The 25,871-nt window shown below is 44.7% G+C and overlaps 2 protein-coding genes across 3 annotated transcripts in view; both read left to right on the top strand.

Annotated features, from left to right (window-relative positions):
• Positions 1-5,646: 5,646 nt before the first annotated feature.
• pcare2 (photoreceptor cilium actin regulator 2) lies at positions 5,647-12,995 on the top strand. Its single transcript, XM_080490257.1, has 2 exons — positions 5,647-8,493; positions 11,914-12,995. The coding sequence occupies exons 1-2, from the start codon at positions 5,849-5,851 to the stop codon at positions 11,951-11,953; spliced, it is 2,685 nt and encodes an 894-aa protein (XP_080346383.1). The 5' UTR covers positions 5,647-5,848; the 3' UTR covers positions 11,954-12,995.
• A 5,622-nt stretch (positions 12,996-18,617) lies between these two features.
• The window catches only part of znf292b (zinc finger protein 292b), a 40,797-nt gene continuing 33,543 nt past the window's right edge, over positions 18,618-25,871 (top strand). For both annotated transcript variants that reach the window (XM_080490599.1, XM_080490600.1), the window contains exon 1: positions 18,618-18,816. In XM_080490599.1, the coding sequence (XP_080346725.1) occupies positions 18,652-18,816 (165 nt within the window). In that variant the 5' untranslated portion in view covers positions 18,618-18,651. The remainder of the gene's footprint in view (positions 18,817-25,871) is intronic.

Here is a 25,871-nt window from a genome sequence, read left to right as displayed (position 1 = left end):
TATCTCTCCTTTAGACTACTGTAACATCCTTCTATCTTTTCTCCTTTTGGCTACTGCAACATCCTTCTATCTCTCCTTTAGACTACTGTAACATCCTTTTATCTCTCCTTTAGACTACTGTAACATCCTTCTATCTTTTCTCCTTTTGGCTACTGCAACATCCTTCTATCTCTCCTTTAGATTACTGTAACATCCTTCTTTCTCTCCTTTAGATTACTGTAACATCCTTCTATCTCTCCTTTAGACTACTGTAACATCCCTCTATCTCTCCTTTAGATTACTGTAACATCCTTCTATCTCTTCTCCTTTAGACAACTGTAACATCCTTCCATCTCTCCTTTAGATTACTGTAAAATCCCTCTATCTCTCTTTTAGACTACTGTAACATCCCTCTATCTCTCTTTTAGACTACTGTAACATCCTTCATTCTCTTCTCCTTTAGATTACTGTAACATCCTTCTATCTCTTCTCCTTTAGACAACTGTAACATCCTTCTATCTCTCCTTTAGACTACTGTACCATCATTCTAATTCTCCTTTAGACTACTGTAACGTCCTTCTATCTCTCCTTTAGACTACTGTAACATCCTTCTATCTCTCCTTTAGACTACTGTAACATCCGTCTATCACTTCTCCTTTAGATTACTGTAACATCCCTCAATCTCTTCTCCTTTAGATTACTGTAACATCCCTCTATCGCTTCTCCTTTAGACTACTGTAACATCCTTTTATCTCTCCTTTAGACTACTGTAACATCATCCCATCTCTCCTTTAGACTACTGTAACATCCCTCTATCTCTCTTTTAGACCACTGTAAAATCCCTCTATCTCTCTTTTAGACTACTGTAACATCCCTCTATCTCTCTTTTAGACTACTGTAACATCCTTCAATCTCTTCTCCTTTAGATTACTGTAACTTCCTTCTATCTCTTCTCCTTTAGACAACTGTAACATCATCCCATCTCTCCTTTAGACTACTGTAAAATCCCTCTATCTCTCTTTTAGACTACTTTAACATCCCTCTATCCCTTCTCCTTTAGACTACTATAACATCCTTCTATCTCCCCTTTAGACTACTGTAACATCCCTCTATCTCTCCTTTAGACTACTGTAACATCCTTCCATCTCTTCTCCTTTAGACTACTGTAACATCATTCTATCTCTCCTTTAGACTACTGTAATGTCCTTCTATCTCTCCTTTAGACTACTGTAACATCCCTATATCTCTCCTTTAGACTACTGTAACATCTTTCTATCTCTCCTTTAGACTACTGTAACAAACGTCTATCACTTCTCCTTTAGATTACTGCAACATCCTTCCATCTCTTCTCCTTTAGAATACTGTAACATACTTCTATCTCTCCTTTAGACTACTGTAACATCCTTCCATTTCTCCTTTAGACTAATGTAAAATCCCTCTATCTCTCCTTTAGATTACTGTAACATCCTTCTATATCTAATTTAGACTACTGGAACATCCTTCTATCTCTCCTTTAGATTACTGTAACATCCTTCTATATCTCCTTTAGACTACTGTAACATCCCTCTATCTCTCTTTTAGACTACTGGAACATCCTTCTATCTCTCCTTTAGATGACTGTAACATCCTTCTATCTATCCTTGAGACTACTGAAACATCCTTCTATCTCTCCTTTAGACTACTGTAACATCCTTCTTTCTCTCCTTTAGACTACTGTAACATCCTTCTATCTCTCCTTTAGACTACTGTAACATCCTTCTGTCTTTTCTCCTTTAGACGACTGTAACTTCCTTCTATCTCTCCTTTAGATTACTGTAACATCCTTCTTTCTCTCCTTTAGACTACTGGAACATACTTCCATCTCTCCTTTAGACTAATGTAAAATCCCTCTATCTCTCCTTTAGAACTGTGTAACATCCTTCTATCTCTTCTCTTTTATACTAGTGTAACATCCTTTTATCTCTCCTTTAGATTACTGTAACATCCTTCTATTTCTCCTTTAGACTACTGTAACATCCTTCTATCTCTCCTTTAGATTACTGTAACATCCTTCTATATCTCCTTTTGACTACTGTAACATCCCTCTATCTCTCTTTTAGACTACTGGAACATCCTTCTATCTCTCCTTTAGATTACTGTAACATCCTTCTTTCTCTCCTTTAGACTACTGGAACATACTTCCATCTCTCCTTTAGACTAATGTAAAATCCCTCTATCTCTCCTTTAGAACTGTGTAACATCCTTTTATCTCTCCTTTAGATTACTGTAACATCCTTCTATTTCTCCTTTAGACTACTGTAACATCCTTCTATCTCTCCTTTAGATTACTGTAACATCCTTCTATATCTCCTTTTGACTACTGTAACATCCCTCTATCTCTCTTTTAGACTACTGGAACATCCTTCTATCTCTCCTTTAGATTACAGTAACATCCTTCTATCTCTCCTTTAGACTACTGTAACATCCTTCTATCTCTCCTTTAGATTACTGTAACATCCTTCTTTCTCTCCTTTAGACTACTGTAACATCCTTCTATCTCTTCTCCTTTAGACTACTGTAACGTCCTTCTATCTTTTCTCCTTTAGATTACTGTAACATCCTTCTATATCTCGTTTAGACGACTGTAACATCCCTCTATCTCTCTTTTAGACTACTGGAACATCCTTCTATCTTTTCTCCTTTAGACTACTGTAACATCCTTCTTTCTCTCCTTTAGATTACTGTAACATCCTTCTATCTCTCCTCCTTTAGACTACTGGAACATCCCTCTATCTCTCCTTCAGATAACTGTAACATCCTTCTATATCTCCTTTAGACTACTGTAACATCCCTCTATCTCTCTTGTAGACTACTGAAACATCCTTCTATCTCTCCTTTAGACTACTGTAACATCCTTCTATCTCTCCTTTAGACTACTGTAACATCCCTCTATCTCTCCTTTAGACTACTGTAACATCCTTCTATCTCTTCTCCTTTAGACTACTGTAACATCCTTCCATCTCTTCTCGTTTAGATTAATGTAACATACTTCTATCTCTCCTTTAGACTACTGTAACATCCTTCCATCTCTCCTTTAGACTAATTTAAAATCCCTCTATCTCTCCTTTAGAACTGTGTAACATCCTTCTATCTCTTCTCTTTTATACTAGTGTAACATCCTTTTATCTCTCCTTTAGATTACTGTAACATCCTTCTATATCTCCTTTAGACTACTGTAACATCCCTCTATCTCTCTTTTAGACTACTGGAACATCCTTCTATCTCTCCTTTAGATTACAGTAACATCCTTCTATCTCTCCTTTAGACTACTGTAACATCCTTCTATCTCTTCTCCTTTATACTACTGTAACATCCTTCTATCTCTCTTTTAGACCACTGTAACATCCTTCTATTCTGTCTGCTTTAGACTACTGTAACATCTCTCTATCTCTTCTCCTTTAGACTACTGCAACAACCTTTTATCTCTCCTTTAGACTAATGTAACATCCTTCTATCTCTTCTCCTTTAGACTACTGTAACATCCTTCCACCTCTCCTTTAGACAACTGTAACATCCCTCTATCTCTCTTTTAGACTACTGGAACATCCTTCTATCTCTCCTTTAGATTACTGTAACATCATTCTATCTCTCCTTTAGACTACTGTAACATCCTTCCATCTCTCCTTTAGACTAATTTAAAATCCCTCTATCTCTCCTTTAGAACTGTGTAACATCCTTCTATCTCTTCTCTTTTATACTAGTGTAACATCCTTTTATCTCTCCTTTAGATTACTGTAACATCCTTCTGTATCTCCTTTAGACTACTGTAACATCCCTCTATCTCTCTTTTAGACTACTGGAACATCCTTCTATCTCTCCTTTAGATTACAGTAACATCCTTCTATCTCTCCTTTAGACTACTGTAACATCCTTCTATCTCTTCTCCTTTATACTACTGTAACATCCTTCTATCTCTCTTTTAGACCACTGTAACATCCTTCTATTCTGTCTGCTTTAGACTACTGTAACATCTCTCTATCTCTTCTCCTTTAGACTACTGCAACAACCTTTTATCTCTCCTTTAGACTAATGTAACATCCTTCTATCTCTTCTCCTTTAGACTACTGTAACATCCTTCCACCTCTCCTTTAGACAACTGTAACATCCCTCTATCTCTCCTTTAGACTAATGTAACATCCCTCTATCTCTCTTTTAGACGACTGGAACATCCTTCTGTCTCTTCTCTTTTATACTACTGTAACAGCCTTCCATCTCTCCTTTATACTAATGTAAAATCCCTCTATCTCTCCATTAGAACTGTGTAACATCCTTCTATCTCTTCTCTTTTATACTAGTGTAACGTCCTTCTATCCCTTCTCCTTTAGACTACTGTAACATCCTTCTATATCTCCTTTAGACGACTGGAACATCCTTCTATATCTCCTTTAGACTACTGTAACGTCCTTCTATCCCTTCTCCTTTAGACTACTGTAACATCCTTCTATATCTCTTTTAGACTACTGTAACATCCTTCTATCTCTCCTTTAGACTACTCTAACATCCCTCTATATCTCTTTTAGACTACTGTAACATCCTTCTATCGCTCCTTTAGACTTTTTACCTTTTTACTTTTACCATTTTAAATCAGTTCTTCTTTAAACCGCCTTCACACCATCCAAAATGCAGCTCCTCGTCTTTTAACATTAACAACCTGGAGAACCTCCATCCCTCCAATGCCTTTCCTGTTGATTTTAGACAAAGTTCTAAGTTTGAATGCACTAAATGGTCAAATATCTTGTCTTATTTCCGACCTCCTTCAGCCGTTTTCCCCAAAGAGCTGAAACGACTCTGAACAACAGAAGCTGCTTGCAGTTTCCCAGACGAAGCTCAGAACCCGAGTTGACTGTGGAATTGAAAGTCTTCGCCTTCAGCTGAGACCTGTTGACCCCTGCAGTACTTTTTTGAAGCAGTTAGAAGCATTTTTATTTTGACAGGCCTTTGACCTGCACCTGCTCAATTTTACTTTCTATGTATGCTTTTCTTCGTCTGTATTTTTACTGATCTTATCTCTGTTTTATTTTTTCGGTTTTCGTCTCATGTCTGTGAATGGTGCGATATAAATAAAGTTCTATTCTATTCTATTATCACAATATTTTATCCTATATAAATGATTTATTTTCATCGTGTCAGAGCTTTCTGATTACTTCCTCATTAGATAACATTCGTTGATGAAGACTTAACCCCACATGTCTAAAACATATGTAAATGTTTGAATTTTGATCGATTTTGAGGGTTGTTTTTTCTTTTTAAATCTTGTTTATCTACTAGATAAAGACGATGGGTTGTTGATGAGTTCACCTCACTAGTGAGTGAAGCTAAGAACACCTGACCACCTGACCGGCTGGTGCTGATTAACCTGATGAGCTTAAAGTCTTACAGTGAAATTCTGGAAAGGCTGTGTGTGTGTGTGTGTATGTGTGTGTGGGTGGGTGTGTGTGTGGGTGTGTGTGTGTGTGTGTGTGTGCGTGTGTGTGCGTGTGTGTGTGTGTGTGTGTGTGTGTGTGTGTGTGTGTGTGTGTGTGTGTGTGTGTGTGTCCACTCACCATCTGTGCATGCTGAAGGAGAGAGAGAGAGAGAGAGAGAGAGAGAGAATCTCCTCTATCCATCTTATCTTCTCAACTTGGATTCACTCAGTTGCAGATTCGCTCGGTGGGCCATCGTACCTTCGCCTCAGGCCTGCGATCAATGCATGGAGACCTGACTACTTGACTACTTCAAATACAGAATACAGATCCATTTCTTTGGGATGCTAGGAGACCTTGTACCTTTGGCTTTTCAATTTGTGTTCCATTTCTTGATTTGAGGTTTTGTTGATTGCTGAAAGGACAAAATGGGCTGCGCTCCGTCCAAAGGTAAACTGTTCTCAAAGCCAGAGGGAGCACCCGCTGTGGAGGCTGGAGGATTCCACCATGACCACTGCAAACCCTCAGAAGAGCAGAAGAAATGTCTGCAATGTGACGAGAAAGAAAAGGAACCTCCACTGCCAACTGAAGAGCTTCCACAAGAAATTACTGCCGCCCAAATTCCAGGGGATATTCAAATAACAGAAAATAATGCTTTGCCACAAGAAATGAAGGTTGATTTGCTACACACAGACCAACTCAAAAAGATAGAGAAACGCAAGAAAAACAAAGGAAAGAAAAGGTTGGCTGAAAAGAAGAGAAAGTCCTGGATTGTCCACACAAAGGTCGACTTTCCTCCACACATGGTCAGGGCTCACCAAGCAGCCTACACCTTTCTGAATCCAAATATCTGTAAATATGAAACCCTGCTGGGCCTTCTGGACCAGGCCGCCCAGACCCACCTGTCCCTGCAGCCCAGGATGTCTGCACTGCTGCTGCACTTCGAAGAGATCAATCAGGCCCTGGAGGAGATGGCTGAGGAGGGGGAGCTGATGCTGAAGGGACAAGGGAACTTCATGGCCTTACCTTCTGGGATGATGGCCTCTGCTGGGAGGCCTGCCAAGTCCAGCATAGATCCAGTCCACACCCCTGATCCTCCTCCAGACCTTCTACAGCAAATGCTTCAGCAGTCCACAGAGAAGATGAGGCATGTTGGGGGCTCGGTCCAGGCCCTGGGAGACGCCACGCTGGAGGAAGCAGTGAAGTGCTTCTCTTCTCTCTCTAAACTACTGGTTGAAAAGCTGCAGGCCAAGCAGGCAGCAGAACAGAGGTTGACTCTGGTTCTTGCACATGTAGAATATGTGGCCATGAGAAAGTCCAACCCCGAGGACTCGGCTCTGCACAGTGAGGACAGTGGTATCGGGGGCGAGAACGAGAGTTTAACTGGGTCTGAAAGGCACCGCCGCCACCGAGGAAGTGCTGGGTCAGGGAGTTCTGGGTCTGGGGGAAACTTTAGGGGTGTCACTGACAATCCCTTTCCTCATTTACCCAATTTAGTAAACCATAATGAGGAAGAGGAAGAGGAAGAGGAAGAGGAAGAGGATGAGGATGAGGATGAGGATGAGGAAGAGGAAGATGATGAGGATGGTGATGGTGATGAGGATGATGACTATGAGGATGATGAAAGTGAAAGAGTTGGAAGACAGAGGTCCAACTCATCTCCACCAGATCCCAGTCAGGCTCTTTGTTTCATGCAAGCAAACTATTTGAAGGACCAGCATGTTAAACGACCTCTAACCTCATTCACCAAGCCAGGCCAGTCTTCACCCACCAGGTGTGTCAACCTACTGCTGGAACTTCAAAACAATCAAAGTAACTGGGATCAGAGAATAAAAAATATGTCTAGAATTCCAGGAAACAAAGAGCTGGCAGGGCGTCAATACAATTCCGCCAAAACTGGACTGAGAAGACATTCACTGAACGTACCAACAGCTGCCTACAGAGGCCAGTTGAGAAGAGCTCAACCTCCTGGTCACTTACCCATGTTGCTTCCCCAACCACCAAATTGCACTTCTGTCAGGAGGTTGATCAATACCTTTAGCCAAGGGGTCGATGGTAGACCAGGACAGAGCCTTGCAAATATTCCACCTCATATCAGAAAATCCAGAAAAGAGAGAGGAATTCTTTTCTCTGACAGCAATGACCGTGGTTTCATCATTAATGGCAACAACAACAACAACAGCTGGTCTGACAGCAGAGATGACCTGGATGTGGACAGCCTTCCTCCTCCACCCCCAGAGGTCCTGATGGACAATTCTTTCCAAAGAACGGAGGGCCTGACGGGACCTGAAGACGCATTGCAGCAAAATGTAGCTCAGAGTCTCCCAATGATAAAGCAAAAGTCTGGAGTCTCCCACCGCCTGAAAGCATCGGTTCAGAATGTAGATCTGCTGCCAAAACGAGTCAGCATGAAGCCCAGATCGAGTGCCGTCTCGTCCGCCCACCCTGTTCGGCAGGATGCTGTTATGGCTGCACAAGAGTCAGATCAACAGTCGTTACCAGATCTAGATCCAGACATTGAGAAAGCTAACTGCCTATATCAACAAGCACGTAAAATTATTCATTTGCGCAATTCAGTGGAATCTTCTGGCAAGAAAAATATTGTGATCCCAAGCGGTGAGTTCTACGACAGTGAGACAGCCTTGTGCATCCTGCCCGTGACAGCGCCACCTGTATCAAGAGTTCGCCTCCCTCCATCTTGTCCTTCTGTGCGCCACAGATTTCCCAGTCCCCCAGTGTGCCGGCCTCCGTCCACCTCCGTCGTGTTCTCTCGGCCCAGTTCCCCTCAAACAGTGACACGAGTCACGGACAAGGTCCAGGAAGAGATCATTCCCTCCGTGTCCTTTCGAGATGCTCGCTCAGTGTTCTGCCAAAATGATTCGCAAACCCTTCTGGCCCCTGGAAGCTCTGTGCTTCCTCGACGACGGAGAGACGGCTCCCGAGGTCGATTGGCCACCAGGGAGGCAGACAGCTCCAACCGGAGAACTCAATCAGAACAAAGGCCTGGTGTGACCAGCCAGCTCTCCAGACAAGGCGGTTCGGCCTCTGCTCAGGGCGGTAGCGGGAATCACAGGTAATTAATGCTCAGACCCTGTGGTCCAAGGAATCCTGATACATATTGATGGATGCTTGACTGCCAGGAATTAAAACACAACAAACATCCTTATGTCTCTTATCAACCCAAATACAGCAACTTTAAGATGTTCCTGGCTGACCTGTCAGCCATTCAGAATATTAATGCTCAATATTATGGACAACCTTGTAATCCGCTGGCTCTATTTGGCTGAAGGTGTGATAACTTTTCCATGAACAAGAGAGAGTGGGTCCTTGCATTTGGGAAATTGTGGTGTAATTAAAACATCCAGTCAGGTGACTTTGACGTTGAGCAATGGTGCGCTTTGAATCCACACAGATGGTTTTAGACTTAATTATCTGTGTGTCCTGTTGAGAATGACGTAAGCACGTCTGCCATCTGTAAAACAAGCCTGATCCCTTCCAGCTGCTCCATCTACGAAAACTACGAGTCTATAAGTCTACAAGTCTGTCTACGAGTCTACAAGTCTATGAGTCTATGAGTCTACGAGTCTACGAGTCTACGAGTCTACAAGTCTGTCTACGAGCCAGTGTTTAAGCGGTTGGTTCAGTGGTTAACACGTTAACCAGAACATTAAGTAGTTTCCAATTCTTCTTTCAGAGCATTATTATGGGGTGGCATGGCTCGGTTGGTAGAGCGGTCGTCTCCCAATCGAAAGGTTGCAGGTTTGATTCCCTTCTCCACCAGTCCACATGCCGAAGTGTCCTTTGGCAAGACAGTGAACCCTAAACTGCTCACATTGGAGTGACAGCGCCTTGCACAGCTTCAGCCTCCTTTGTTGTGTGAATGTGATGAAGGATGTAAAGTACTCTGGGGCTGCTCTATCAGTGATGCCATAATGAGGATAAAGAAACTGAGTCATCATAATTCAGCTGCCATGAAATGCTTACTTAAGAAGGATAAAAAGTTCCTTCAACTCATTTATTTATTGAGCTGATAAAGTCATCAGATTCACATTTGGCAGTCAGAGCTCCTAACTAAGCCTACCAACTCCCAGCCAGGAATCTCAGCTTCAAAGAGACTGAGGAAGTTTCTAAGAGCAACTGTGATCCAGGAATTGACAGCAACTTTTATCTTAATGAGGAGGAGTGGTCGACCCCATTGCTCCATGATGCAGTCTGCTGAAAGCTGATTGGTTGTTAGAGAAAGGAAGACGGGAAAGAGCCTCTGTGCTCCTCGTAATGAATGGAGAGTAAAATAACCTATCAAATATTAAAAATGTGTAATCATTAAAATTATTTTATGTCATCATGATGAAACTCCAAAAACTTTAATTAATTTGTACACAGCTTAAAAAACGATTGAACTTACCTCCTTCACGTGCTGATTGTTATGTTAATTGATTTTTGTTCTCTTTTCTGTCCACGCTGGTTATTTTGACCTCTTACTGTATATGATATTAATGGTGGACGAGGACGCAGCGTCACCAATTCCTGTGATTGGTGGAGCTCTGATAAAAAGACATTTGTTTTGGCAGAATGATGAAAACAACAAATGGAATGGGAACCAAAGAAAGCAGTAGAAAGTCTATCTGGACAGAAGAGCAGTGCTGGGAGCTCCTCCCTGATGAGGTCCACCACAATCATTCTTCCTGTAGCGTCATTAAATCATTGTCGTTAAACAAACGAAGGACATCTCTCCTGTCTCTTCGTCTTTCCACCATCTTGTCTGTTTAGGAAACTCTCAGGCTTCTTAAAAGTCCTCCTCACTACTCGTAGTGATTTTCCACCTTAGGAGCTATCTTAGGGCTTACGATGCTTTGTGAATTACTTTTATCTTAGTAAGAGAAAATTCTAAGAAAAATCTTAAATTTCAAGGAATTCTACGATTTGTTTTTACGAGTGACATCACTAAGAGCGACTTTGAGCCTCAGGAGGCTTTCTGAATACGGGACCTGTTTTTTTAACTTAAATTACATTTATTGTTTTGTAAAACAACTTTTTCTCCAGTATCACTGTGCCACTCGTGTGTGTGTGTGTGTGTGTGTGTGTGTGTGTGTGTGTGTGTGTGTGTGTGTGTGTGTGTGTGCGTGCGCGTGCGTGTGTGTGTGTGTGTGTGTGGACCAGGCCTGGGTCCTGGTCTAGTCCCCGTGTACACAGGAAAGAGACACCTGGTGACTCTGGGCTTGTTAGTTGATGGTAGTTTGCATGTCAGCTGGGAGACGCTACTGTTCTTTGTAGTACAATGACAGAATCCGAGTACAAAGTGAATATTCACCCCGTTCTCCAAGTATCTGCATCTTAGCGTTGTGATGGTTGTCAGCGTTGTTAGCATTGTCAGTGTTGTTAACGTTGTAAATGGTTGTTAGCATTGTCAGTGTTGTTAGCGTTGTGAGTGTTGTTTGCATTGTAAGTTTTGTTAGCATTGTGAGTGTTGTTAGCCTTGTGAGTGTTGTTAGCCTTGTGAGTGTTGTTAGCATTGTAATTGTTGTTAATGTTGTGAGGGTTGTAAGCATTGTCAGTGTTGTTAACGTTGTAAATGGTTGTTAGCATTGTCAGTGTTGTTAGCATTGTAAGTGTTGTTAGCATTGTAAGTGTTGTTAGCCTTGTGAGTGTTGTTAGCATTGTAAGTGTTGTTAGCATTGTAAGTGTTGTTAGCCTTGTGAGTGTTGTTAGCATTGTAAGTGTTGTTAATGTTGTGAGGGTTGTAAGCATTGTCAGTGTTGTTAGCGTTGTAAGTTTTGTTAGTATTGTGAGTGTTGTTAGCCTTGTGAGTGTTGTTAGCATTGTAAGTGTTGTTAATGTTGTGAGGGTTGTAAGCATTGTCAGTGTTGTTAGCGTTGTAAGTTTTGTTAGTATTGTGAGTGTTGTTAGCATTGTAAGTGTTGTTAGCATTGTAAGTGTTGTTAGCCTTGTGAGTGTTGTTAGCATTGTAAGTGTTGTTAGCATTGTAAGTGTTGTTAGCCTTGTGAGTGTTGTTAGCATTGTAAGTGTTGTTAGTGTTGTGAGGGTTGTAAGCATTGTCAGTGTTGTTAGCGTTGTAAGTTTTGTTAGTATTGTGAGTGTTGTTAGCATTGTAAGTGTTGTTAGCATTGTGAGGGTTGTTTGCTTTCTGAGGGTCATTAGCGTTGTAAGGGTTGTTAACAGTGTGTGTTGTTAGCATTAAGAGGGTTATTAGCGTTATGAGGGTTGTGATGTAAACTTGTTGTGTCACCTTGGACTGCAGCCAGATGGCTCTTCACTCTACACTCTACAAACACACACACACACACACACACACACACACACACACACACACACACACACACACACACACACACACACACACACACACACACACAGCAATGATCCAAAGGTACCTGACCTAATCCAGATCCCCTCCCCCTTCTGTTTGAGGAGCTTCCAGACCTGCTGTCCGCCATAATCCTCTGATGCCCTAAAACCCTCTCTGTGTCAACAGGCCGGACAGTGCTGTGATGTCAGCAGAAGAGGACCAATAGGATCACACAGCCCTGTGATGTCAGCAGAAGAGGACCAATAGAATCACACAGCCAGCCCTGTGATGTCAGCACGGAACCTGATTGGTCTGAGTAAATCCAGAGTTAATTCTGTTAATCAAGGGTTAATCCACAGTTAATCCAGTCAATCTAGTTAATCCAGAATAATTCAGACTTGATCCAGTTGATCCACAGTTAACACAGCTAATCCAGTTAATTCAGAGTTAATCCAGAGTTAATACAGGGTCGAGCCAGTTAATCCACAGTTAATCGAGAATTGATCCAGTTAATCCAGAGTTGATTCAGTTAATCCAGTTAATCCAGAGTTGATCCAGTTAATTCAGAGTTAATTTCAGAGTTAATCCAGAGTTAATCCAGTTAACCCAGAGTTGATCCAGTTAATCCAGAGTTAATCCAGAATTGATCCAGTTAATCCAGAGTTAATACAGTTAATACAGTTAATCCAGAGTTCAGGCATTTTTCTTTCTTTCCCATGATGAAAAACATTTGTATTTAAAAAAGCATTTGTTAAAAGCCCAGCATATCCTGATGTCGGTAACCAAACATGTTCAGGCTTTGTTGTTTCTCCACTGAAGCTGAATGTTGTCGCAGTAATGGAGGACAGGCTGCCCGCTTTTACACCCGTTCTGTATTCTGAAATGTTTTTTGGTTAAAACGTAATGGTAATGTATGTTTCTGCTGAAAGTTCAAATCTGGTGTTTCCATGATCCTCATCTGAGGTGGTCGACACCCTAGAGTACTCGCATTACTCAGAACAGGAACTTTACCATCATCAGATGGCACAAAGAGGTTGCAGTTAATGATCAACCAAACTGAACCAAAGATCATGACCTCAATGATATGAGATCAACATCGTGTGGAAATGAAACCTGCCGCTGGATGTTCTTTAGTGTGAAGCAGGGAATCGAACCGAGCACCCACATATAGATCAGGCTGCTCCACTGTGATGTGTGTTCAGTGTCTGTATTATTGTGTGTTAACGTTGTTTCTACCTCACGTGTGTCATAATAAAAGATCAAAATTCAATTTGTCGCGTGTTATCTTTAAGTTGAGGATGTTGACGTTGTGGTTGGAAGCTGTGATGAAAACTCCTTTCAAGACACTGAGCAGTGTTGGGATTCATGGTTGGTTATTAGCATTAAATTACTGTAAGTAATAGATTACTGAAAGTAATAAATCACTGGAAGTAATTTATGAAAAATTGCAATTATTAATGGAAGTAAACGGTCATTTACCCAGTAACAACTCCTAAAGTAATTGAGTAATTACTTGAAAGTTAATAAATTATCAAAAATAATTTAATAATGAAAAATTATTAATTTGCATTAATGTGTCATTTATATATTAATAATAAATCGGGGCACCACCAGATAAACTGGAAATAGCTAATACCAAAATATCAGTCTCTTTGTAAAAGGTTTGTTTAAGTTAGTTAATATTTCTGTGTAAAATAAAACAATCTTAAATAAAAGGGAAGGTGTGAGATCCGAGCACAGACTGTTACAAACCAGTGAATTGTCAACAATAAATACACAATAATCACTAAGAAGTGTTCAGTTCAGCTAACAGGCGTTTATTAATAAAAATGTATTAATTCATAAATAATTCTGGAATCATCTCATAAATCAACACATTCAAGTAGCAAACAACATCTAACACGGAGATCTAATCTATTAAACAGAAACACTATGTACAAAGAGTGTGTGTGTGTGTGTGTGTGTGTGTGTGTGTGTGTGTGTGTGTGTGTGTGTGTGTGTGTGTGTGTGTGTGTGGTCTGGAGTGATGAGGGTGAATGGGTGTAATGACCTCGAACGTCCACCAGGTGGAGGCAAACGTTGACGGGTCAGTGTGGTGAACGTGACGACCACTGGGGGCGGTGTGCAGAGGGAGAGCACAATGACTTGATGCGTCCACCAGGTGGACGTCAAGAGGGGTTGCTCTGGGGACGCAGCGGTTGCTTCAGGGCCAGATAAACAAGACGTCCGTTGCAGTGTGTGTGTGTGTGTGTGTGTGTGTGTGTGTGTGTGATCTTATCTTGATCAGATAACAGGAGCGCAGGGGAAGCACAGACTCGGGTTAGTGAAAGAGGGGGAGATGAGAGAGGGGGGAGGGGGAAGAGAAGAGAAAGACAGAGAATTCTGGCAAGGTTCGGTTCAGCAACATGGTTCTCCACGTAGAGATCCCAGTGGGCCTGGAGCTCATTTGGACCTCTGGATCTGATGTGGAAATCCCGAGTCCTGGACTTGGTTGGTGCGCGTGAACGCGTGTACACAAACATCTGGGCCGCGTCGGCTTTATCAGCGGCACATTGAAACACATTGCATGTTAGCTTCACGCTAATCTAACAGTTGCTGCCCAGACAAAGCTCTTACTGTCCGGTGCTGGACAGGACCGTCCGTGCTGCTGCGCGGTTCTGTGAGACTGTGGTAACTGGTTGTTTCCGGGTCTGAATTCAGTGATTGGGGGAGGACGCTGGCATCCAGAATCCCCCAAAAGGAAAAGAGAAGAAGTAGTCCAAACTGTGTCCTGCTCGTCCAGCGGGCTGGCGTTGATTCTGTCCCTTGGACCTACTTGGTGCTCTCTTTACCGTCCCGAGGCAGCAGAGACGTGTGTCCCTCTTGATGGCTGGGATGAGAAGCAGAGGACAGTTGGTAGGAAAGGAGTCTCACCAAGTTGACTTTTGGACCCCTGTGGTGTTCGGGTCGGGTTCGACCATTACCATTGGTTGCCAACCTGGGGGGTTGGAGACTTCCTGGGCTCTTTGGCCTCTTCCCTGCTGTGTTATGTCCTGTTCATTGTCCCCAGTGTCTCTCCTCTGTCACAGAAACTTTTGGAGGAGTTCAATGGAATCTTAAGCCCAACAGCAGCCACAGCAGAGAGAAGGTTGAGGTTGTTCCACATGGCTTATCTGGAAACAGCTCTCTGTTGACCTCCACAACACCAAGCAGCTCGGCCTTGTAACTCCACGATGCCAAAGAGCTTGGCCTAATAACTCCACGACCCCAAGCAGCTCGGCCTAGGAACTCCACGACCCCAAGCAGCTTGGCCTAGTAACTCCACGACCCCAAGCAGCTTGGCCTAGTAACTCCACGACACCAAGTAGCTCGGCCTAGTAACTCCACGATGCCAAAGAGCTTGACCTAATAACTCCACAACCCCAATCAGCTCGGCCTAGTAACTCCACCATGCTAAAGAACTCGGCCTCGTAACTCCACGACCCAAAGCAGCTTGGCCTAGTAACTCCACGACACCAAGTAGCTCGGCCCAGTAACTCCACGACACCAAGCAGCTCTACCTAGTAACTCCACAACGCCAGCTAGCTCGGCCTAGTAACTCCACGACACCAAGCAGCTATACCTAGTAACTCCACAACGGCAAGTAGCTCGGCTTAGTAACTCCATGACATCAAGTAGCTCGGCCTAGTAACTCTAAGACACCAAGCAGCTTGACCTCATAACTCCACGACCCCAAGCAACTCGGCCTAGTAACTTCATGACATCAAGTATCTTGGCCTAGTAACTCCACGACACCAAGCAGCACTACCTAGTAACTCCACAACGCCAAGTAGCTTGGCCTAATAACAGCATGACACCAAGTAGCTCGACCTCATAACGTCACGACCCCAAGCAGCTCGGCCAAGTAACTCCATGGCATCAAACAGCTCTACCTAGTAACTCCACAACGCCAAGTAGCTCGGCCTAGTAACTCCCCGACACCAAGTAGCTCGGCCTAGTAACTCCACAACACCAAGCAGCTCAGCCTAATAAAATTCTAATAAACTAATAGATAAATAAAAAGTAGATGTTATCTGGTATGTAGATTATCTGGTGGCGTAGATTATCTGGTGGCATAGATTATCTAGAGGTGTAGATTACCTGTTGGTGTAGATGTTACATGGTGGTGTAGATTATCTGTTGTTGTAGATGTTATCTGGTGGTAGATGTTACCTGGTGTTGTAGATTACCTGGTGGTGTAGATTACCTGGCGGTGTAGATGTTACAGTACCTTGTGTTATAGATTATCTGGTGGTGTCGATGTTACCAGGTGGTGTAGATTACCTGGTGGTGTAGATTATCTGGTGGTGTAGATGCTATCTGGTGGTGTAAATATTATCTGGTGGTGTAGATGTTATCTAGTGGTGTAGATTACCTGGTCGCGTAGATTATCTGGTGGTGTAGATGTTATCTGTTGGTGTAGATTATCTGGTGGTGTAAAAGTTATCTGGTGGTGTAGATGTTATCGGGTGGTGTAGATTACTTGGTGGTGTAGATTACCTGGTGGTGTAGATGTTATCTGTTGGTGTAAATGTTATCTGGTGGTGTAGATTACCTGGTGGTGTAGATGTTATCTGGTGGTGTAAATGTTATCTCCTGGTGTAGATTACCTGGTGGTGTAGATTAACTGGTGGTGTAGATGTTATCTGTTGGTGTAAATGTTATCTGGTGGTGTAGATTACCTGGTGGTGTAGATTATCTGGTGGTGTAGATGTTATCTGGTGGTTTAAATGTTACCTGATGGTGTAAATGTTATCTGGTGGTGTGGATGTTACCTTGTGGTTTAAATGTAATCTGCTGGTGTAGATTATCTGGTGGTGTTGATGTTATCTGGTGGTGTGGATTATCTGATGGTGTAAATGTTATCTGGTGGTGTAGATGTTATCTGGTGGTGTATATTATCTGGTGTAGAGCTTATCTTGTGTTGTAGATATCCATCTAAACCTCTATCACTGAGCTTCACCACCTAATCTTCCATGGCACCACCTAAACCTCCATCACTGAGCTACACCACCTAAACTTCCATGGCACCACCTAAACCTCCGCCACACCACCTAAACATCCATCACTGAGCTACGCGACACCCAGACCTCCATCATTGAGCTACACCACCTACACCTCAATCACTGATATAAACCACCTAAACCTCCATCACACCACCTACACCTCCATCACACAATCTACACCACCTAAAGCTCCATGACACCACCTAAACCTCAATCACTGAGCTACACCTAAACCTCAATCACAAAGCTACACCACCTAAACCTCCATTGCTGAGCCACACCATCTACACCTCCATCACACAATCTACACCACCTAAACCTTGATCACTGAGCTAGACCACCTAAAACTCCATCGCTGAGCCACACCACCTCCACCTCCATGACACCACCTAAACCCCATCACACCACCTAAACCTCCATTAGTTAGTCACAAACCTACACCTCCATCCCACCATCTACACTGCCATTACATCACCTAAACATCCATCTCTTCCTCCTCTCTTCTTTTTCCTATCTTCCTTCTCTCTACTTCTTACTCTCTTCCTCCTCTGTACTTCTTTCCCTCTTCTTCCTATCTCCATCCTCTATTCCTCCCGTTCCTCTTCTCTACTTCTTCCTATCTTCCTCCGCTGTTCTTCCTCTCTACTTCCTCCTCTTTTCCTCCTAACCTGTTCCTCATCTCTACTTCTTCCTCTCCATTTCTTCCTCACTACTCCATGTCTGAGATATATTCTCTATGGGTACATCCGAATTGTCCCTCCTGTCTCCTTCTCTGTCCACTCCTCCTTCATCCCAGAAGTGTTTTGTGTGGCGGCCATGATGAGGACCGTCTGAATTCTCAATAAGCAAAGGAAAGGAGGCTCGTTGCGTCCTTTAGAACCACCTTTTGGTTAGGAACCACTGATGCTTCCTTTAGAACCTCCTTTAGCCTAGGAACCACTGATGCTTCCTTTAGAACCTCCTTTAGCTTAGGAACCACTGATGCTTCATTTAGAACCTCCTTTAGCATAGGAAACACTGATGCTTCCTTTAGAACCTCCTTTAGCCTAGGAACCACTGATGCTTCCTTTAGAACCACCTTTAGCTTAGGAACCACTGATGCTTCCTTTAGAACCTCCTTTAGCCTAGGAACCACTGATGCTTCCTTTAGAACCTCCTTTAGCTTAGGAACCACTGATGCTTCCTTTAGAACCTCCTTTAGCATAGGAAACACTGATGCTTCCTTTAGAACCTCCTTTAGCCTAGGAACCACTGAGGCTTCCTTTAGAACATCCTTTAGCCTAGGAACCACTGATGCTTCCTTTAGAACCTCCTTTAGCCTAGGAACCACTGAGGCTTCCGTTAGAACCTCCTTTAGCCTAGGAACCACTGATGCTTCCTTTAGAACCTCCTTTAGCCTAGGAACCACTGATGCGTTCTGTACCAAAGCAGACCAGGTCATGTTCCTCATAATTCCTTGCGGTGACAACATTTAAAGGAACCCGCTCATCGGAGCGTTCAGGGAAACACAGGATGACTGAAAAAGGAGCAGATCATGTAAGTTACCAAAGCAATAATTTGCCTAGAACAACTTGAAATCATCTAGAACCCAAATGAACTTTTTGTAGTCCATTTTCTGAAACTTGTAGTTCTTTCCCCACCATGGCAGACGTCACTAACTTGCGCCCCCATCGCAATGTTTTCAATGGGGCCAGAGCTCTTGTTTGCTATAGAGTGTTCACGTTGCCCAAACGAAACGGTTTTTCCCTGTGGAGACTGGTCTGGACCAAATGAGAATGTGAACACGCCCTAACATAAAAAACTGAAACCATACACGGGCTTTGCGTCAACTGCGTCGACGACGTTGCGTCACTTTTACGTGATGACGTTGGGGTGGTACGCGCCGGAGCTGGATGTGAAGATGGCGGACGAGGAGGCCGAGCAGGACCGGAGTCCTGCTGCAGAGATCAACCAAACCATCCGGGAGCTCACGGACCGGCTCCAGCAGCTGCAGGAAGGCGTCGCGACGGACGCCGCCGGCTGTCCAGCACAGTCGTCCGCCGAGTACTGCCAGGAGTTCTGCAGGGTGAGCATTTCCCGGACTGAGCCTCTTAGCATGTAGCTTCCACCAGCGCACAGCCTCTTAGCATGTAGCTTCCACCAGCTCACAGCCACTTAGCATGTAGCTTCCACCAGCTCACAGCCTCTTAGCATGTAGCTTCCACCAGCTCACAGCCACTTAGCATGTAGCTTCCACCAGCTCACAGCCTCTTAGCATGTAGCTTCCACCAGCTCTTAGCATGTAGCTTCCACCAGCTCACAGCCCCCCGGCATGTAGCTTCCACCAGCTCTTAGCATGTAGCTTCCACCAGCTCACAGCCCCCAGCATGTAGCTTCCACCAGCTCACAGCCACTTAGCGTGTAGCTTCCACCAGCTCTTAGCATGTAGCTTCCACCAGCTCACAGCCACTTAGCATGTAGCTTCCACCAGCTCACAGCCCCCCAGCGCGTAACTTCCACCAGCTCGTGGGGATCCCACATCAATCCCAGCCTCCAAAGGCCTGTTTGTGCTCGATGTGTTCACTCGATGTTGTTTGTCTTGAACTCCACGATACGTCCGTGTTTCAGTTCTGCGTTAAAGGGGGAATCCTCGCTGTACTCCACCCAGCGATGCCAACACTGCGAGTTCTGGTGCAGCTCGCTGTTTTGCGTCGCTTATGTTTCATTAGAGTCTCAACATGAGTGTTTTCACGTCCCATGTTGGAGTGTTTTCACTTCAACATGGGACGTGTTGGCCTGGAATTATCCTCGCGTTGTGCTTTGCTTCGTGTTTTGGGAGATGCGCGTTCACGCGAGGTTATAGTTATCTGATGGGTGGTAACGTAACCACCCCCCCCACCTCAAGCTTCACAAATTAATCTTTAATTTGTTGGAGCGAGTCGGTCCGTGTTTCCTGTTAAGACAGCATGGTGTGTCCACTACATCATATAAGAGAAGAGAAACTACCGAGGAAAGGAGAGTTTTCTCCTGCGGGGACTCCCTGCTGTGTACGTGCAGAACGTTACGTGCGCGCCTGCTGGAGAAACATTAACATTTCCACTAAAACATCTGCAACCCCCAGCGAAGAGTGATTGCTGCATTCTTGATAGATAGGCTGAGGTGTGTGTGCGCGTATTTTGACAATGTTAACTGGATCTCTGCTGTTGATGCAGTAAATGGTTTAAATGAGTATATAACCCAGTCATCTGATGCAAACCTTCACTTCAGCTACATATGGATGCCCGATCTACATTTTTTCACCTCCAATCCGATCCCGATATCTACCTATACTATTTTTATACCACAGCTCTGTTTGCTTTAATTTTATTATATTACCGTCATTATTGTTGATTTTATATGGGGCTGTAATAAACTCCTCTCTACATGAAAGTATGAAATGTAGGAATGTTTGCATGTATTCTTCTAAAAGGCTACAAGAGGTTGGTATCAGGTCAGAAAAGGAAGCAGTACAAACTATTTTTGTTTCATTTAGACACTGGGGGGGTCTGCGTGATGTAGGGCTGGGCAAAAAGTTGATTTAATCGATTTATTGAATTTGTAGCTAAAATCGATTGTCATTGTGCACATTCGAGTCCTCCCCACCCCCGCCCCCAGTTTTCCCAGGAACATCTTAATCTGGACATGCGCAAGTGCAGAACTACTCCCATGTCAAAAAGGCATATGTAATTGCCGTATTGTTTCCAATAGACATGCACCCCAAGGCTGTGCATCTATAGAAAACAGTACGGTATTTACTTTTAGACAATCAGACCTTTAAGCCCTCACGGGCCACATAAAATAACGTGGCGGGCCACATTTGGCCCGCGGGCCTTGAGTTTGACAAATGTGATTTATATGATGTCTGCAGTCATTTTTCAGTTCATTGAGGAAAAAAAAATCGGATTTTTTCAACATGCATTGTGTGTTGCATTAGGCTCAGAAACAGCTCTATTCACAGAATACATTATTAATTCATATTTTCTGCTCTGATGTCCACACATCTCTGTGAGGTCTGGTGCTCCACCTCTCAGGACTGAGGTGAAGCAAATAGTACAACTGGCCTCTGGACTGGTTTGGTTGTCAACCTTAAAATCCCTCCAGACTGCTGGTTTATCCTCTCAATGGCTTTAGGCTGCTCACCTCAGTTTACGGCAGGTCGCACACGGGGCTCGCTTTACCGCTCCTGACGTGAAAAAGATTTATTTTTTTTGTTTGTTTTTTAGATCGGCGGGGTGATGGGCTGGATTTGCCGATTCCAGATCACTCACAAATGGCGGCCCCGATTCGATATCTACCGATCTGATCGGGACATCCATAATTATTATTATCATTATTACTACCACCATTATTATTTCATTACTATATCATATTTTTGTGGCTTCAAATACACAAAACACACCCACAGCGTGCCAGTTGGGTGATCTGGTTAACAGTTGAGTGACCCAGGTGCATGATGGAGAAACTGCATCGTGTACATTGATAAAACACTAAGGCTGTGCATCTTCACGGTTACACGATTCAATTCCATGCTGCACGAGATTGTGTCATCAGATGATCTGTCATTGTGCTGAGGATCCGGTGAGCATTGTGGTTAGTTACTGGCTTTTTTAATTTTCAGAGGTGTATCAGCAGGTGATTTTAGTGGAACTGATTTACTGCAGGGGGCTGGATTGTTCGTTCACCTGCCGCTCCGCACCTCAGGCTTTTTTTTTTTCATGAAACTAAAACATGCTTGGTACCAGTTTTTTGCCTTTATTCATCAGAAAGTGCTGTAGCTCCTACCCAACTTTTCACAAAAAGTCTTGTTGGCCTTTGCTCCTGCTGGATTTACCTGCTCACCTCTGGTGACTGTGTCTGAAGTTGCCTCTTAACCTGACCTCCAAGATGGCGCCGGTGTATGTGGCTCGCCGTCTGCTGCGTTCAGTTTTTCTTGTATTTTTTGTGTTTTTAATATTTGGCACTCTCCAGGGCGAGTCTCTACTGGTCTATGACTGCTAATTTCTTGTAGATCTCTGAAACAATGTCGGTGATCTTGCTGTATTCAACCACGGCGGGCACAAAACCTTGCCCCCGCCTTTATCGGGAGTCCCGGCTCACCTGTGCAGGACCTCGGCATTACTCCCCCGGCAAAAGCATCCCCACCGCCATGTCAAACGCAGCGGCCGGCTGGCAAAGCTGAAAGCCCTCCTGAATGTCTTTTTCCATCTCCCGGACAAGTAATGGATTATTCCGCTCCTTCTTTTTGCCCCGGCGTTTCCTGGATCCCATCGGCACATCTGTGGTACCCGTTGCTGGCCTGGATGATGGACACTCTCCCCGTGGCCCCCCCTATCCTCGACTCCTCCGCCAGTGTGGGGTGAATCCCTGCAACCCGAGGACGCTGCGCCGGGTTCCCCGATCTGCCGGTCTACAGGACTGGTGAATGCCAGATCGCTGGCAAACAGAACCTTGATCCTGAGGGACTTCTTCAACTCCAGGGCTATGGACTTCCTCTGCCTGACGGAGACCTGGATCGGTGCCGGTGAGTGCAGCTCCTTTAACGACCTGGTACCGGCTGGTTGCTCCTACCTCAGCTCCCCGCGGACATCGGGTCGTGGAGGTGGTGCGGCGACTGTTTCTAATGGAAGCAGTGCGCTGTATCGTCCTTCTCCAGCTTCGAGCTGACTTTATTTGAAGTGGGCCGCTTCGACCCGGTTCTGTACGCAGTCATCTACCGACGACCCAAACACCCTAAGGATTTTATGAAGGACTTCTCTGATTTTCTGGCTGGACTCATGCCCAGATACCATCGTGTTCTTGTCGTTGGAGATTTTAACATACATGTTTGTTGTCCTGATAAACCTCTTGTGAAGGACTTTTTAAATCTTACTGACACTTTGAACCTTGTTCAGTGTGAGTCTGGCTCCACACAGGAACGTGGGCATACTTTAGATCTGGTACGCTGTCATGGTCTGTCTGTGAGGAACCTGGTAATATGTGACAATGTTCTGTCTGTTCCTCTGCCTGTCTTATTTGATATTAGCTTGTCCCGCGCTGCAGTTAGAAACCGTGCTCTTGCTCAACTCTGTCCTACTTTTAACCCTTCCACTGCTGGTCTTTTCTCTGTTGCGTTCAACCAGCTCTGTGTTCTTCCTGAATTTACTGATGCAGAGGAGCTCAGTTCTTGGTTTCACTCCTCCTGCACAACCATTCTGCACTCTGTGGTTCCATTAAAAACGAGGCAGCCTCAAGCCAAACCTGAGCCCTGGTTCAATGGTAGAACCCGGGAAGTCAGACAGGCGTGTCGCAGAGCTGAGCGCAGCTGGAAGAAGGACAAGCTGCATGTTTCCTTACAAATCTTAAAGGAGAGCTGGATCAAATATCAGAACACTGTAAAAGATGCTAAAAGGGAGCACAATGAATCTGGAAAACTGCCACGACTCACACCTGCTTTTCAGGACCATTGATTCTGTTTTAAATGGCCCACAGTCTGTTTTCCTGGAATCCTCCCCTGAAACGTGTGAGAACTTCCTGCATTATTTCATTGAGCAGGTTCTTTCCATCAGGGCCCTGGTTCCAGCTCCTGGCTCTGATCTCTCTGGTTCTGCTCCTTGTCTGGATGCATTGACAAGTTGGAGCCAGTGACTTCAGTGACATTGTCACTTTTAGAGGATGTGGTTGCACATATGAAGCCCTCAGGTTCCCCCGAGATGGTGTCCCTCCTCATTTTTTTTAAAGAAACCTTCCACAGCACAGGGCAGCTCATCCTCACTATTATTAACTGCAGTCTTTCGTCTGGTGTTCCTGTTCTTTTTAAAGGAGACATATCATGCTTTTAAATCCTTCCTTTTTACATATAAGTCACACAGTTGTGGTCTATATAAAGCGGAACTGCAATGCTTGGGTCTGAATTCCTCATTATTAGAGCTCCACAGGCCCCTTTTCTGATGTGCTCCTGAGAGCAACTCGTTTTGGGGCGGTCTCTTCATACCCCGCCTCCTCTCCAGGTTGCAGAGGTGACACTTGGTTCAACTCCACCCTGTTCGGCCATCTTTGTAGTTTGATAGAACAGATACAATTATCTAGCGGCGCAGAAACTTTATATTCACACATTATTTACAAAATGTCAACAACGGAAGATTTGTCCATCCAGCCATACATGTTGGAGCCAGAGTCGGACCCGGCGGAGCAAGATGAAAATGACCATGATGCACCTGAAGAACAACGTCTTCATATGGATGTAACGCAATGGTGTGTTACTATATTTACACTAACTTCTCCATCCATGCCCACTACTACAATACTGCCTGTATTACAACGACTATTTAACACAGAAGTTACATTATAATCTAAAACGAGCACACAGCGCTAACATATGAAGACGTTGCAACTGCTAATGCTAACAAAACAATGACAGGGACGTCTTATCATCACACTTTTTAGCGTTATATACAGCTTACCGAAGTGCTCTGTTCGTCGTCTCCATAGATAGAAGGAACTGACCGCTCAATCAGACCAAGTCTTTCGGCAAATCCTTCTTTATACTGGCGGAGGTTGCTGAAGCAGTCATTCTTGAAGTGATTCGCGCACACAAAAATGACCTTACCCACAAATGTGGGTACATTTCTGTGAAAAATAAAACTCAACCAGGCACTTCGAAAAGGTTCTGATGCTGGGAGACAGTGTAACGAAGCTTGTGGGTTACTACATCCAACAACCGAACAGTTCGACTTATCCTCTCGTAACTTCGGTTGGACTACAAAATCGCAGCGAGAAACAAAAATGGCGGATTGCTCGAAGTGTCGATGTCCTAATTTGGCAGTTCCGCTGCTAATACTGTGACGTAATAGTTCAAAAAACGTAATAGAGAATAGAAAAATCGAAACCGATCGCAAAATATGACCAAAACAGAATATAAAGATATCAACGGAGCACCTGAAGAGACTACTTTGAACTTTTCTGTACTTCTAAACACTCTAAATATACAACAAAATGCATTTAAGGGCTAAAAAAGTGGATTTAGCATGATATGTCCCCTTTAAATATGCAGTGGTTCAGCCCCTTCTTAAAGAACCAGGGCTGAACCAGGCTGTCTTGGCTGATTTTAGGCCGTTCTCCAGCTGCCTTTTATCTCAAACATTCTAGTGAAGATTGTCCACGCACAGCTTAAGGACTACATGGGGGAGCACAATGTTCTAGAAGTTTTCCAGTCTGGTTTTAAACCCTTGCGCAGCACACAGTCAGAATTGCTCAGGGTTTTTAATGACATCCTCCAGGCTAATGATGGTGGTGGTTCTGCTGGACCTGACTGCTGCATTCCACACTGTGGACCATGACATCTTGATGTCCCGGCTGCAGCACCTGGTGGGCATCCGTGGGGGTGTGGGGCTGTGTGTGTGTGGGCGAATGAGGGGGGGTGCCCTGGCCACTGGCCTCCGGCTGGGCTCTGCGGGTCTCAGACTCTGCTGTCTGGCCGTTGGGTGGGGTGGGGGCTCCCTACCCGGGTCCCCTTACGGCGCCTTGTTGGGGGGGGGGGGGGGGGGGTGTGGCTCCCCGGGTCCTAGGCCGGCCGCTCGGGGGTGGGGTGGGGCAGCGCGGGGAGTCCAGCTGGGCCAAGGTCCTAGCGACGGGGGGACCTGTCAGAACCCGTCAGAACCCTCCCTGCCCCGAGGGTGCGACGGAACTCGCCGCCGGGGTTGGGGGGGCTCTCGGCCCGCTCGGCCCGGGGGCCCTGCTCCGGCCTTTTCTCGGCTTGGCGGCTTGGGTCGGGGCCTGGGGCCCTGTGCCCTTTATCCTTCTCTTGTGGGCCCCTCTTGCCTGGGGGGGATTCCTCTCTGCATTCTCCGTCGGGTGCTTTTTGGGCGGGGGCGTGGCTCTCTGGGGTGGTTCGCTGGGGTCTCCCCTGGCCTGGGGGGCTGCCGTCTGCCGGGGTGGCGGTGTCCGGGCCCGATGGCCTCGGACCCCGGGGTGTCGCCACGGGTCCCCCCACAACAGTTCCGGACACACCCAGTGGACAAGCCACACACACTTCCACTCCTCACGGAAGGTGCTTCTGAAGTTGCTTGTTCTCTGTCATCATTTGCTCAAACTTTAAAAATCATGTTCCTCTTTTGTTGTTGCCTC

This window comes from Lipophrys pholis, assembly GCF_963383615.2.
Source record: "Lipophrys pholis genome assembly, chromosome: 21".
Taxonomy (NCBI): Eukaryota; Metazoa; Chordata; class Actinopteri; order Blenniiformes; family Blenniidae; genus Lipophrys; species Lipophrys pholis.
The sequence above is the reverse complement of the archived record's forward strand: the minus strand, read 5'-3'. Positions and strand labels throughout refer to the sequence as shown.